Source organism: Thermobia domestica, chromosome 2 (genome assembly GCF_964235325.1).
Source record: "Thermobia domestica chromosome 2, izTheDome1.hap1.1, whole genome shotgun sequence".
Lineage (NCBI taxonomy): Eukaryota > Metazoa > Arthropoda > Insecta > Zygentoma > Lepismatidae > Thermobia > Thermobia domestica.
The window spans coordinates 334450883-334467499 of NC_137455.1; the positions used below are offsets into that span (position 1 = coordinate 334450883).

General features: G+C 35.8%; 1 protein-coding gene across 4 annotated transcripts in view; it reads right to left on the reverse strand.

Annotated features, from left to right (window-relative positions):
• put (activin A receptor type 2 punt) overlaps positions 1–16617 on the reverse strand; it is an 83307-nt gene that overhangs the window by 65416 nt on the left and 1274 nt on the right. The window contains exons 1-3 of one of the 4 annotated variants that reach the window (XM_081749157.1): positions 12864–13008; positions 5977–6161; positions 850–1018 (exon numbers count right to left, since the gene is read on the reverse strand). In XM_081749157.1, the coding sequence (XP_081605283.1) occupies positions 850–1018; positions 5977–6161; positions 12864–12885 (376 nt within the window). In that variant the 5' untranslated portion in view covers positions 12886–13008. Of the gene's footprint in view, positions 1–849; positions 1019–5976; positions 6162–12127; positions 13009–16617 lie in introns of those variants that run through there. The other 3 variants (XM_081749156.1, XM_081749155.1, XM_081749158.1) reach the window with 3 other exon arrangements.

The window sequence follows — 16617 nt, forward strand, 5'->3', positions numbered from 1 at the left end:
AGAACCTTGTAAATAAGAGAAATCTCGTATAACACGCAGGTGTAGTATTCCTTTCCTTAACTCGCAATACGAACGGATAACACATCAAATGGAAAAACACACTACATTTCACACATTCATGTGCATACATTCTCTTCAGCTAACTACCTTATTAATTAAGAGTTTGTATATTATTAGTACCATGGCTATATGAGATGAGATTTGCTGTTTAAAGTGGAATCTGAACCACTACTGGGACTTGCATCCGAAGCAAGTATCCTTACCAGGAATACAGGAAACCCGGAACCATTTATATTTACTGTTATTAACATGTGAACCCTCTGACAGCGAGTGCTGAAACAGACCTTATTTCGACATTAAAAAATAAATAAATAAATAATCAAAAGTACCGTTAATGAAGTAGTAAACGGTGAAATATATGGTTTCTTCTTTAATATGATTACGTTCCCATACACCTTACATTTAACCCTGAAAATAATCGAAAGCAATTCCATTATACATTTCTCGCCTTCCTCTCTCCTTGACTCCTTTCATACCACGTCAATTATCGAAACCTATATATCATATTAATGTCTCAAAATATAATACTCGGAAATCTCTTTCTGAAACAAAATCACCAGAAATTCTGAATAACCTTTTAAATATGGAATCACCTTCAATTGGACTGGAAAGAGACTTTTTTTTTTTTTTTTTTTTTAAATCTATTGACAATTTTCCACCTTCTTAATATTGAACCCACTCTATGGCGCGAATACTGTACCGGTGAACCTTCTAATTTCTTAGTTACGGCAAGCTGAAAATCTGAGTTTTGTAACTTTTAGGACAAATATACATTTTACATTAACTTACAAGTTGGACTTTGGCTGGGAGATGGGCTTGGAATGGAAGGCTCCCACGTAAAGTTTCTGTTGCACATATCGCCCTCACAGCAACAGAACATAAGCTCTCGCTTCGGTTCCATGTTCTTCTCCACACATTTATGCTGGTCATAGCAGATGACATTGTTTAAGAAACAGCCCTAAAACGAATAAATAAAAGAAAATCCATCAGTAACTTTACATTACATTATATATATATATAAAACAACACAACCATTTATGGATTATGACAGTGTATTACTCAATATTTTATACGCAAGTTAAAGATAATTTACAGTGACCGCAAGGGCTCGTGAAAATTGGGTTCTACACCAAATTATTAAATTGTTTTGACTCACATGAGATGAATCGGAAGAATTCGGCACGATTCGTGGAGCTGCCTTTCGAAAGCACAGTTAAGAAACGTGAAACAACACAGGTGCACCATGCACCAATAATGTTCCCGAACTTAGAAAACATGGCGAACGACCAAAAAAAAAAAAGCACTTAAAGAACTATAACACAAACGCTAACAATTAATCGAATTAAATGATAATAACAATAATAGCAAAAATAAAAAACAACGACAGTAATAATAATCTGACAACGCTGTATCCTCGGGAGATGTTCTCCGTATAGCGTGAGACGACGCAAAAATCCATCAGTAGGAGTTAACGACTGGGACACAACTCTTGCGTTCTGTTGGCTGCTAAAATTGGTAGACCTAGGTTAAGTTTCGTGACTCCGTGCGATCACTGTAGAACGAACAACAAAACAAACAAACAAACAAAAAAAAACAAAAAAAAATTGTTCCGCCGAGAGTCCATCCCAAGTTTCCTGCTTACCGTGTCGGTATGCTAAGTAATACGTTACTCACAAGGGAAGTTCTCAACGGTACAGGAATTTCATTGACTTGTAATCAGCATTAACTGGCCTTTCAAACTGGCATGCTCAGTTTCTCTGCAGGCGACAGCTTTCTCCCGAACTTCCCTTGACAGTCCCTGAACAGTTACACATACCGTTCACTCTAGTGATCAGTGATCAAACATGAACGACTACACGACAGCTCTTGTCCACCATACTTGATAACCCAGAAAATGGGAGAATCAACCGATTTTTACTTACACAGTATCCCTATAGGCGCGAAATCAATGGAAATTGAGAGAGTGAAGAAGTGTCTGTGATGGATTCTCTCCGTTTTTTATGTAGAATTTACCATTAACAACGTAAGAACTTTTAAAACGGGATAGAATTAAAACTACAAGTGATAATGAAAACAGTTTTATAATTATTATTGTGAATGGAAATCAACGACATTCCTTTACTTACTTGTAACTGAGATTCCTGAAAATACTGTGTACAACTCTCCCCTAAAACAATACAAGCATTGCAAAGAAATTATTCACTGGTAGACAGTAATTAAAAATTACATACAACATTGGCATAAAAAAAAACATCAAAGTGTGCTGGCAACCTAGCCTATCTAAATAAAAGAATGCACAAACTGAGCCTACAATTCCACAGTGTGCAGCACCACCATTCGACATGTGACTGGCAGCGAAGACAAGGTGTTCTTCACTACTCTACCACCGTCTGAAGTCTTTTCCTCATGGGAAACTTGCAAGGAATTTTTCCAAATGACCTTACTTTCTGTGAGCTACTTCTCAATGGAGTCGATGATGGCCAATATATATGGATTTTATTGTATTATCAAAAGGAAGTATATTGAATGATTTTATCGTTTCTAAATAAAGTTTGGTTTTAATCCTCGGAAGTTTAAGTTTACTGGTATTGAGTTCGATATTGAATAGCTGATATGCCCATTCTTCGCACGGAAAAAGTAAGTGTGTGAAAAACTTTTGAACCCCTTCTCCCCTTAGGATATGTGGTGGATTTGAACATAAACGGCATCGGATACATCACTATTCATCTCAGCAACTCCGAAAATTATGGACTGAAAACAATAATGCTCGCTTCCGATTAGAATTGCCAACTGGCCGGTATTACACCGGCCTGGCCGAAAATATTGCTGATATTTTGATTAAAGTCGATGACTGGTACGAACTTCTTACTAGCCCCTTTATGGCCAGTATTGTGAAATTGTAAATGAAATGAAATCTTTGAGTTTAACGTCCCACGCTTATGCCGGTTAGGCTAAAGGAGACGGTGATAATGAGAAATGAGTGAAAATGGTGGAATGAAGAAAGTGGGAGGAAACGGGAGAACCACGAGAAAACCCACGAGCACGGTGTTTGTCCACCACAAAGTCCACACGGCGCGAGCTGGGATCGAACCAGGGACCCCAAGCACCGGAGGTGAACGCTCTACCACTGAGCCATCGCGCCCCCAATATTGTGAAATTGTATCTAGTTCGAAGTATAAATTTAAAAAGTAACTTTCATTCCGTAAATCCAAACCTGTCATCCTTCGACATCTATCAAAGGTTGATATATTTTGTTCATTTGTTCGGATAATTGTAAAGAGATGACAGGAACTGTCAGGAAAATTCTGAAATTCACTTGTGAGGAATTTTATATATTTGCGAGTGAAAAAGGATTTCTTGATGCAATTTCCCGTAGTTGAAGTAAGTTTAACGAGTAAATTTCTTTTTGTAAATCCAAAATTGTAACGTAAGATTTAATATACTTTTGTTTATTTGTTTCGATAATTTTAAGTGACAGTTACTGGCAAATACAATAAAGCGATACTGGCAGTTACTGGTAAATACAATAAAGTGATCTATATCAACTTCAGTTTCTCATTTTTACACAATATATATATATTAAACTAATTAGTGAATGCATTGTACTAAGGATATGCAGAATACAGGTGCTAAAACTTCTGTCCATGTTACATTTCTTTCCCATGGATGGGTCCGAACAGAGATACTTCACACTCAGGCCTATATCATAGGGAACTTTGAGATGGTGTCGGTAATTTATTTTCCAGTGTTGGCAATCCTATTTTCAATTATTTTTACGTACTTACCAATGGAGGCTGAACTTGGACTTGAACAATATTTCGAGTGTCACTATTCACATATATATATACAAACCAATACACTGATTTTCTCATATACTCAAATCTGAGCAGCCCTTCCCGCTGGCCTAGTGGCTAGTGAGCGCGGTGTACACTTGGTCACGGGACAGGACGTTTGGGCGCCGCCATTTGGGCGCGGACGTTTTGGCGCTGCCGTTTGGGCGCCGGACGTTTGGGCGCAAAGCCGTTTAGGCGCCAGACGTTTGGGCGCGAGGTACATAGTAAAAAATCACAATTTACGACATATAAAGTAAGCTAGGCACTGAAAACTAAGCGCCAATCAAGATATATACATTTCCTACACTTCTATCTTTATCTCACCTCATTTATCTGTATATTTTCTATCTCTATCTTATTTATTCATCTAAATTAAATAGTTTAATGCGTTTGTGGCATTTGTTGCCTAACCTCGTCATGGATTGATTTTTCGCTTGTTCACGATTCTTGTACTTCTGATCTAATTTTTGTATTATATAAGAAAGCTAGGAAATAAAGGAATCAGACGAACTGTTAATTTTCTTAATGTTAATTAAAACATATTGATTTAATTTTTGTATTTTCTTAAAGTTAATAATTACATATTTATGAATATTAAAATTTGTTTTCTTTCGTATTACGTTTGCCAAACTCTTCTCTTCCTTAAGTTCAATAAAGAACTACCAATAAAAGATTGTAGCGTAGTCGCTAACACTCTCGCCTTCGGTACGATCGGTTCCGGGTTCGATTCCCGGTGGGGGCACTCGGTCGAAAAAGTGTAACATCCTCTTTCAGGCCAGCCACCCTGAATGAGGTTTTCCTGGGTTTTCTTCATTCACACCAGGCAAATGCCGGGGTGGTACCTAATTTATAGGTCCAGGCCGCTTCCTTCCTTCCCCAATCCTTTCTTCCTTCCCTTTCCCCGGATAGTGCTCCCTCAAACGTGACGGGCTAAATGGCCTTAGATGCCGAGAGCCCAGAAATCTAAAAATCCTATATCCTAATCGAGTTGAGGGAAAGATATTTTGCATACATGGTGTCTAAGACATATTTTGCATACAGGATGTCTAACACATTGAGTTTAGGAACTGTAGTATGCCGTATTTCTGGTATCACTTTTTTTTATTAACATTCCAATATAAAAATCAAAACTTAACACACATTTTTTTCGTCCCATTGTAAGCATTTAATCTGCATTAAAGAAAGTGGCGAAAGAAAAAAAAACGATTTCAAAGTGAAAAATAATAGTTAAGTGTACATATATTGGTCATTTAGCCACTAGAAATGTGTTTGACATTCACACTTATTGCGTAACTACAGCAGAAGACCTGCTTTAAGTTTTTTAATGGAATAGGCTCACTATGTATGTAATGCAGTCAATCATATGTAGTCTGGTCGACTTACATTTGGCTTGAAAAGTTATCAAATAAAAAGCACACTTAACTTTCGTTGAAACTTAAATTTACAAAATTTAATTGTTAATTCAGTTTTTATAATTTTGAAATTCCAGTATTTCTAGTATGTAAAACAAAATCCAGTATAATTCAAGGACTTCCACTACAGTAGACACCTTGTGATATCTTGATTCGAACTTAGTACTCAGCGCCTAACATAACGACTTTTTAACTCGCGCCCAAACGTCTGGCGCCCAAATGGCTTCGCGCCCAAACGTCCAGTGCCCAAACGTCCGCGCCCAAACGTCACGTACCGACTTGGTCAAGCGTTCGATTCCCAGTAGGAATAGGAACACACTGAAATTTGAGCACATTACAATGGTTCGGATTCCACGTTAAACTGTATGTCCACGTCTTGTATAGTCTGGGTGCTTGAAAGACATACTATGCTTCAATAATTATACAAATGCTGAACACTACAAAAGCACGGAATTCAACCACTAAAATAAGAAAATGAACTTTTTTAAAAGCTTCTTATCTACCAGTGAACAGAAAGATGTAAATTATGGCAATGAAAAGAACTTAAGAATAATAGTAAAAATAAACAAATAAATAATAATAATAAAGAAACAAATTCGAAAAAAAACATACGCCCAGATGGTTTGGGTTTTTTCAAACCCTGCATATAACCTCTCAATGATGAATCTTACCTTTAATTTTATGTAAGGTTTTCCACTACTATTATTTTGCCACAGTACATAGCAATGATTCCTCTTGTCTGGCTCTGTCTGGTCACATTCTTGGGTTTCATTGCAACCTTGTCCGGATTCATGACACAAAGTTTCGTTGAAAAATTCACAGCGGGTTGTGTTGACTGCATGACTGATGGGAACTTCTGAAAATAAAATAACAATAAGCAAAGTTTTAACATTTTACAAGCACGTTTGATATAATATAATTAAAACTTAACGGAGTTTTTAAGAACTACTAACAAGTAATCATATAAAACCAAAATTATAACACACAAAAATAAAATAATATGCAAAAAGCTTGTGTAACATTATAAGTATTCTGCACACATTCGCAAGGGATAGGTCCTGGGTGTCCCAAAGTCCAGACTTTTTTTCTAAATTTAGTCAAATTTTAGGGATAATTTTACAAATTTTAATATCGTACAATTTATCCTCATATTGAAATTGGACCACTCCCGAAATAAATTCCCGCGTACGTGCCTTCATTCTGCCATCTTTGGCAAAGCACACACTGCAAGTCATGAAACTTCAATAAACCAAACTAGTGCTCAACTAAACATTTTATCTTGACTTAGGAGTATTATATCTATTTTCATAGCTTTCATCAATTTTTTCCTCCTTCCATCATATCTTATGTCTGGTACTTTTTTTTTTTTTTTTTTTTTTTCAAATTTCAACACTCGTTATTGCTCTCTTACTAGTCATGATATTTGCTCAATGACTTGCCATTCGACTAAGCTAATTTTCTAAATGCATCTCCACATACGCATTTCTCAAGCCTGCAAGTGTTTCATTTATTTATTTATTAAATATTATTTTTTTTTCGTAATATCCTCTATCCCTTTAAAACGGAAATTTCCAAAAACGCTGAAATATGTGTCCCTCATTTTTAATGAAAAATGTACGTATATATCGAGTTTCGTCTTCCTAACACGGTAGGCTAGTAAGATAATGTATTTTTGGCATATTTTTTTTCAATCCACTCTATACCTCTCAAAATACGCGATTCACAAATACTAATATAGACGTGATTGGTTGTGAATATTATTTACACGATCACAGACTTTTTTCTTTCATTCGAGTTATTTTCTTCTTTTGCTGTAAAAAACAGCAGGATACCTTCCTACCTTAGAAATATAAAATGTTTGTTTTTTTTTTTTTTTCCCTCTTTTAGCTTCAGCCCCTTCCTTTCAGAAAGGAAACCCTAGTAATGATATCTACAGGGGTGCCCACAAGGGGGGCTATGACGCAAACTGCGTCATTGAAATATTTGGGGGGGGGGTAAAAATCTATATAAATATGTTTGAGGAGGTGTAATAAATAATCGCATTTTTTTCATGGAAGAACACCTACGGACAGACAATTGAGGGGGGGGGTGCGTCATGGACATGAGGGGGGGGGCACCACTGATATCTATGAACAAATGAATGCCAGCATAGAATCGTGCAAATTATTCATTATTGGATCAAAAGATCCAATACATTTTAATCAAAAATTTTCTTGTAGGCCTTCTATCTTGTGAACTACTGCACATATACTGTAGCCGGACACAAACTATCACTTAACTGAGTAGGATGCGCTTATTCCGTAGAAAATATGAAAACTCGATTTAGGGATCGTTCAAAAATTTTGTGGTCCCCATTCCAATAACTAATTACAGGTATTGGCTAAGATCGCAATCTTTTGTTGCATTTTTTTTATCATTACTATTTTTTTTTAAAGAAATTTCAAATACCCGAATACAGGGTGGCCCAAAAGTAGACATACAGACTTGCATTCATCAAATATAACATTTTAATTTCTTAAAATGAGTTTTAATTTCTTCGGACTGTTCCGAACTTAAGGTATAAGTGAAAAGAAGTTAAATATAAACAATAATAGAAATTAAGTCACTATATGTATGGATAACAATAAGAAATCATATAAAATGGCACATGCAAATCAGTATGAGGCTGTATACCTACTTTTGGAATACTCAGTGTATAGTGAAAGGTGTTCATGGCTCATGTTAAATCGAACTTTTTAATCAATACTGGGCTGTACTCAGTCTTGCTGCCTCTTAAGTACAGAGACTAAAAATGTCACAAAACACTTAACTATCTAATGAAAGTGCCTAATACAGCTAAGAACGTTTTGATGAAATTGTTTCATCAATTCATTAGCTTCGTTTTTTGTTTAACACAAACGACTGAATACGAAATTTGTTTTGGTGTTGTTGTACCGGTACTTGTAGGAAAATATATCACTGAGATTGAGACTGTGGCAAAACTAAAATCGAAAGTCCATTGGTGTAAACTTCATTTATTGCTGCACTAACTGGAATTCAATTTTCCGATTTTGAACGAGTTCTCCTATTTATATGCCTTTACTACAATTGGGCAAGAATACACTTATCACTCGTATCATGTAATTAATTCCTGCAGAGAAATTATCGTTAATACGAAAACACGTAAAGTAAAACGTACAGGCTCACTGCAAAATTACTGTTCAATATCCTAAGTTATCATTCTTGTTTACATTATGTTCTAGTGAAAACGTGTACAGTTACAGTAGATCGCATACAACGCGAGATACCTATTTATATTACTTTTAGTCAACTTATAAATTTCCTAGGCTAGAAATATTTTCTAAAAGAAGCGTCACTCTACATCAAGACAATACTAGGGTTGAGTTGATTTTAGTTTAGCGTCCCTTTCAGCAGCGAGGCTATATATGAGACGTGGACCTACTGATTAACGTGGAATCCGAACCACATGAGCTCCTTTGTGGCTATGTGGATAGCGTACGCGCCTTTGGCGTGGAAGACAATACTGGGGGTCGCGGAGGCTCAATGGTAGACCGTCTCCTTTAGCCTACCCCACATAATCGTGGGACGTAAAACTCACAGATTTCATTTCATTTTTTCAAGACAATACTGAAAACAGGATATATACTTTTAATGACTGCCGGTAGAAGTAAACGACATGAAGTTTCTAGTTTAATATCTCATCATCATGCATCGAGGGTATGGGACAGTGTGCTGGTAATAAAAGAAATAATACAATGAAAGAAGAAACAGGGGAAAAACATGGACACGGTGTTTGTCCACTACCAAAGTCCATTTGATGCGAACTAGAATCGAGTTAGAAACCCCACGTACCAAAGGCGAGCACTCTCTCACTAAACCGCTGCGTAAAGTGTTAAAATGGTAATCCAGCAGTCAATTGTAGATTCATTTACATAAAAATTTAAGTGGAATAACTGTATTTTACTGGGCTAACTTACTTACGCCTATTCTATTTATGACTCTTCCATACCTTTCATCATGCAGGTTAGGTTCAGGTATATCACTCCAAATAATTCTTGAAAAATATTTCACTTAATTTCTTATTGTTCTCCAAAAGATTTCCGCTAAGCGACATGACAATGCCTTACTTAGCACTGATAAAATTTAAGGGGTGGGGACGTCAGAAGTGAAATATTTGTATTACGTCCCACGTTTATGCCGGCTAGGCTAAAGGAGAAGGTGATGATGAGAAATGAAGAAAATGGGGGAATGAAGAAAGTAAAAGAAAACAGAAAATTCCGAGAAAACCCACGCACAGTGTTTGTCCAGCACAAACCTCACTTGGCGCGAGCTGGGATAGAACCAAGGACCCCACTACCAGAGGTGAACGATCTACCACTAAGTCACCGCGGCACATGGGGCCATCAGAAGTAATTACTGAAAAATTAAAATTCTTTCTCACTTTGCATGCAACTACAATGTCTGGAACTATACCATAAAAACTACTTAAAAAAATCTGAAAATGAACGCTATCTAACCGGGTCAGGGCAGGGCAAACCTGTTGGGACCTGCGCAGCAGGGCGAAGATGTCAGCGACGGTGAATGTGTGTGTACCCGAGGGTAGTGAAAGGTTACGCAGTGATAGAAGTTCTATATCGCTTGATACTAGTAACGTTCACTTTTTAAAATAAAAATACAGCTATTGTACACAGTGCAGAAATACGACGGCGTCCAAAAAAGTATCTAATACACTCCTTCAATATGAACTTCGTTATTTTAATCGTTGTATAGCCCTCGTGGAGATTTTACTACACATTTGTAACATAAAATACAGCTGTATTTCATAGTCAGGGTGAAAAAAAAATCATTTTTGTTCATTTTATTTAAATCGACTTTTTCGATCTAAATCAAATCTTTTACCTCGTATAATACAAGTCGCGAACCGAAGAAAAACATTAGAAATTAGTATTACATGTTAATTATGTCAGTTAAGTAAAAGTATTGGGGTTGAATTTTGAAATTTTACCCAAGTGTTAACCTATTTCAATCCCAAACAATGTTTCTCAAGCATTAAGAGTCTTCATCCCGGCGAAATTAAAATACCGCTAATTTTACAGTAATTATGTGATATCTTCAAATAGATAAAAGATAATCGAAATGTGGAACAAGAGGCCCTAGACAATATTATTTTACATGAGCAAGCGTTATCTGCTTTCGATTTCGAGCCATTTTGAAAATCGGCATTTATTTTCGCGTTTCTAAACAGCTGAAAACGGAAAGCCGCTAGGTGACTTGTGATAACGGTATCTCACGCAAAATAATATTGTCTAGGGTGCTCTTGTTCCATATTTCAATTATCTTTTATCTATTTGAAGATATCACATAATTACTGTAAAATTAGCGGTATTTTAATTTCGCCGGGATGAAGACTCTTAAGGAAAAAATACAGCATCGTTTATCAATATGGGATTTTTTTTTTCTTCAAAGAACTTACTGATATTTGGCAGGGGCATATTAAAAAAAAAAAAAAAATCGGAACTAGCTTGCGGCGGAATACACACAATTCCCCTATAGTTATCAAATCTAAATAATAATAATTTTCGGAGAGGGAATCGGTCCCCTCTAAATACGCCCTTTATTATGTGGCAACAAACAGACGCGCACGCAAAACAATTCTCGTCTTAAATGTCTACGCTGATTTCCCCGTTGGAATGATTAACGATTTAAAAACCCTATGTTATGAAGAAAAGAAACCAAGATTCCCACGTTAGCCGTTCAAAACTGTATTTTCCCTGATCATCCTCTACATGGCACTCGTTTTCATACTGTGCTGTACATACATCTGAGTCTCGTTGTATTATGATTATTGTCTTCCATAACTGAAATAACAGAACAGGAACGGGATTTTACTTTTTTCACTTTAAATTATATCGGAATTTGATTTAAATCAACGATCTTTATTTTTAAAACAATCAAGTGATTTAAATCAAACTTAGGGTTATGTTTAGCAGAAGGGGTCCAAAGCACATAAAAAACACTTAAATTTACAGGAGAAATGGATGATGCAAGTACTTAGACCCAACATATCGTAACCAAATGTAACCTAAACTAACCTAATTAAAGCAGAAATAAGCGATTTTTTTTTTTTTTGAAAATTATGCTGGACCGCTACACTATCATAATCTAACAAACTAACCTAACCTGACCTAAACTAACCAAATGTGAAAAGAAATTACCGAAATTGTAATATTTTTCGAAACAATTGTTGGATCCCTTTTTTATAGCCCAGACTTATTTAAATCAATCTACCCTGTTTGATACTATTTAAATAAATAAGATGCAGACATCTGTTCCTTATAAACATGTCTTTCTATGCAGTGTCCAATTTTACCTAATTTTGTAAAACATGGTGTCCCTAAACTTAATCTGCACTCTTTTTATCACTGCCTACTCCATGTGTTATCCATGAAGTTATAAAAGTACAGATATATTAGTTACATTAGGCTAAGTTAGGGAAATAGGAATTATAAGACCTATTTATTAATAGCACATAAGTACGCGCAGCCGTAAAATTACAGTTTTTAATGACGGATTATTTTCAATCAGTACCGTAGACGCTATTATTAGTTTAATTGCTCCGGTTCAGTTCCGATTCCTGTGATTTGTTGTTTACGTGACAGATCATGTATTTATATCACTTGCAGTTATTGTTCCGAATTTATTAATACCGTTTAGGTCTAACGTAACTAGCACCCTATTTGTATACTATTTTGGGTGAACTTATTCTTTATAATTACCCCTTATGTGTTTAAGAATGCATGCCCACAATTTAACTACACTTACCGAATAAAATAAATAGAAATAGGAAAAATAATGCTTTCTGACAGAAATCAGGCAACATTGGAAATAACTGTACGCTATTAGCAGATGGTTCTGCACTGCTAGTATGCAACACTTCTACACATGCATTTGTGTAGACACGTATTTTGTTACAGCTTGCTTGCTTCCGCTAGCAACTACAGCAATCAAATTTCATACCAGTTTTTCTCATTCATTCGTTGTATATGTGTCAAAATTAAACCAAGGCTGTTGTAAACACACAATGTTCTATTCATACCAATGGTCCTTAATTTATGAGGTAACAGCAAATAACAATGTGTTGCTTCGGCAAATTTACTTGATTTCTTCACTCCTGGGTTTCGTTGTATAGACGAATATCATACACACACAAAAATTGCAATGGCTATGTCAAATATGAAACCTCACACTGTTTGAATATGTCCTTCGAAAACACATATTATCAAAGTCTAACAGCAACATAATTGCCTTTAATGAACTTCTACACATTGGCTACACTTGAAACATGCCAACTGATCCATCACTCTATTTACTTCCGACGACTGTTTCACAACAAAGCGAACCACCTCTTTTCATCACATGAAAAACACCTCACTAAAATTTATCCAGTTTCGTTTGTTTCTGACTATAATCTCAACTGTTACAGAATACTAAATTTGTATATAAGAACGTGAAGATATACACCTAATGAGAGACACATAAACACTGAGAATTACTGTACCCGCTGACAAACTTATTTGCATCTGTACTTAATCGTGCCATATTAAATCCTGCACGGCAATATGGCGTAGTAGTCCTCTTTTTTTTCTCCTTATTTTTCGCATTAGAGCCACAGAAGTTCCCGTATGATAAGGCTCTAATGGTTGCCATACCCGAGACTCGTGATTATGCCAAACACGGATCTATATTATTCTAGATTATCTTAAATTTATTAGATTTTCAAATAATCTTTCCGTGGTAACTTTAAAGACCCTCTTTTCCCTTCAATGTTTTTAAATGAAATATTCTAGCTGTATTCAGGTAAAAAAAACTAAGCAATATTAATATGTCATGAACTACATTGAAATACGGGGTAGGTACCGATATAATACGATCGCCTGATATTGATATTTAAAAAAAAAGTAAGTAAAAAAATAGGTCGCAAATCATCGTGAACACAAAACATTCCGTTAAAAAGGAAATTCAATTCACAATTGTTTTAATTTTCTCTGAACATCTTCAGCAAAAAAGAGTTGTTAAGGAATAGGGAAGGATGAATTTATACCGTATTTTATGAAAAGATAACATTTGTAGTAGTGCTCTTCCGACACAGTATTGAAACTTTTTTTTAAGTATTTTGCTATTTCCACTATCACACTTTTGCTTTTCCATAATGTCTTTCTTAAGACAGGTTAAATCCCAAGATCTCTCTTGCGTACGACACTGACCTAATGTATAAATAGTTCCTTGAGAGATCAGGTTTTGTTCTTCAAATTTCTTTTTGAATCTTTTGAGACGTTCAGCAACACAATACGGTGAAATTTACTGACCGATTCTTCGATTATCGCTCTCATTCAAAAGGGATTCCAACAAATAAAATAAATTAGCCCATTTAAAGATGGTTGCATCATACACTTTCGTTATTTTATTGTGTTCTTCAGAGAGGAGAATGAAATCATGCTAGATTTGGCCAATAAGCCAAAGCCATAAAATATCGTTTAGATTATGCCAGTTTTAGCATCAAGATACTGGATTTGGCACCACTAGATTACTACTCTACTATCCTAACCAGTATAGAAGCTGGCATTCGATTGGACAACAGTTTCCCGCTTATATCTTGATCTTCACACAGATTGCATTATCTCTTGAGTACGGCAATATTTTACAACTTTTGCTATCTTAAACCAACACCAAGATAGTTGAGTGATGTGGTTACGTAAAATATTATCTCTGAATTAATCTTAATATTTTGAAATGAAATAGTTTTAAATGGGATATCTTATAATTACTTTTGCTATGGATACTGTTATATAAATTATTATTTATTTATTTTCTCCACTCCTCGTTAGAGCAAATGTATTACTTTTCCTCTGTTTTCCTCTTTATTATAGGCTTTATACGTTTGCTTGCAGAAAATTCCTTATAATTTTGCAACTTGAATGTGTCCAATATTACGCTCTTCTGTATTTTCTTTATGATTTTTTTCAACAATATTGCTATTATCCAGTGGCGTACCGAAGGGGGCCAGGGGAGCCACCCCCATGCAGTACCGACAATATACGTTGATGTTTGTATTTTTTTCTCTCGGAACAAACAGTAATTGCTTTTCATGTACAGTAGAGCGTCGATTATCCGAACGTCGGTCAACCGAACGACCGCTTAACCGAACTGTGTACTCGCTCGCTCCTGTTACTCTCCCACCCTTCCGTCCATCATCCCCCTCACTCCCAAACCAAGTTTCCCACAGTAGTCGCCGCACTGAGCTACCGCTGGCGGAACATTGCTTCTAATGGGGCCTTCTTAAGGCGCTGCTGACCGGCCAAGCCGCCAGTCGCTGTGTTTCAACAATCAGCACACTTCTTTTTTATGAATAAATTTACTGTACAGTACTTCTTTTTGGCAAATAAACATGTACAGTTCGATTATCCGAACAAACCAGTTTTCCGAACAAACCAGTTTTCCGAACACCCATGTCCCCCAATTACTTCGGATAATCGACGCTCTACTGTACTCTCTTTCAAAACAAAATGCCATTAAAGAGCTCCTTGACAAGCTGTAATCAGCGACGCAAATACACTAGTTGTTGCCCTGGGCAAGAACTCGTCTTAGCGCCCCCCTGATCAACCAAACCAAAACGCTCCCCCAAATATTTGCCTAATTTTGCGCCCTCCCAATTTTTCCTCCCCCTAGTTACGTCACTGGCTATAATCGCCATCGTCTTTATTATTATTATTATTATTATTATTATTATTATTATTATTATTATTATTATTATTATTATTATTATTATTATTACTGTATTATTATTTTCATTTTGGAGAGTATGGAAATCGAGTTTTCCAAATCCCCGCTGTTCAAAGGTAAGAAAGGAAAAAGAGTGAGTAAGGCCTATATGCATATTATCACAGATAAAACGTTACTTAAACCGTGATAAATACGTTATGTAATTTAGGTTGTTATGATAATTACCATTATATCACTTATCTGCTTTATTTACCTCAGTAATATCGTGGTTATTGAGTACCTGAGTACCATATCCACAAAACCTGACGTGGGAAACAGAGGTTAAAGTTATTTTACGAGAACACATAGATGACACAGATGTTATCCTTAGCTATCTCGTTTATTATGAGATTTTTATTTACACAGATGTGGGTTTGACTCTTACAAAGCTATTCTAAACCCGATAAATTTAACGGAATCAATCGTTGAGTCACCCACTTGAAAATGTGTTGTTTGCATTGTCTCAATGTTATTCAATTCTGACATCTATTAAAATTGTTCGACAATAATGCAGTTATTAGATAAACTCTATTAGTACATTGCGAGTAGATCGACAATAAATAGCATTACATGATAAAAATCGTTTCAAATATTCTCTTAACATCTATCGCTTTGTCATTTATCTTAATCCCAGTATATCTTAACTTAAGGTTCCGAGGACAAGGAAAATCGCATTTGCCTGACCATACTCATGTGTCAAATTAAGAAAAACCATAAAATATACAACTTACATGTTCTGGATTCCCAATACAGTAGTCCGCCAAGTATTGTCCAAAACGAGACAAAGTTAACGAGACGAGACTTCTCGCGATATCGGATACGAGCCAAGACCGACCGAGACTCGATCCTCACTACGACCGAGAGAAGACAAGATCCCCTGGTCTAAAAACCAAGAGTTTTTATATTCGCCTCATCTGTTATTTTCACTCTCAAGTCCTTCCGGATCAGTCTATTCTAGACTATGAAATAATAGTTTCTATGACGTATGCGTGACTTTCACACTTTCACTGAAGAAAATTGTTTTTGCTTATATAAGTGTTTTCATTTCCTGGTGTCCTTCGTACATGTTTTTAGAAATACCATTTATATCTTATTTACACATTTTTGGTATCTCTACGGCGACACTGTTTTAATGATGAAATGTCTGATCTCTTAAATTAAAAATTCGATCAAAGTTGATATTTTCGTGATATTCCCCCACTTAAAAAAAATATACTGAGCAATCCTGTAATGGATGCCCAAATCGTGGAATTCGATCACAGTTCGATGGTCACCCTGTATAAGGTTTTTGGCGAGGCACTGGAAAAAATACTTGTACGTCGTGAAACTCGTGAATCACACTTCCTAGACACTAGATGCAAACGTCACTTTCATGCCTAGAATATGTAGATCGGTGACATAGGGAGGAAAAATAACATTAACTAGCCAATGGTACCAAGAATGGCTAATGAGGCATGAGGTTGTAATATCGGTGTAAAATGTAACGTAACTAC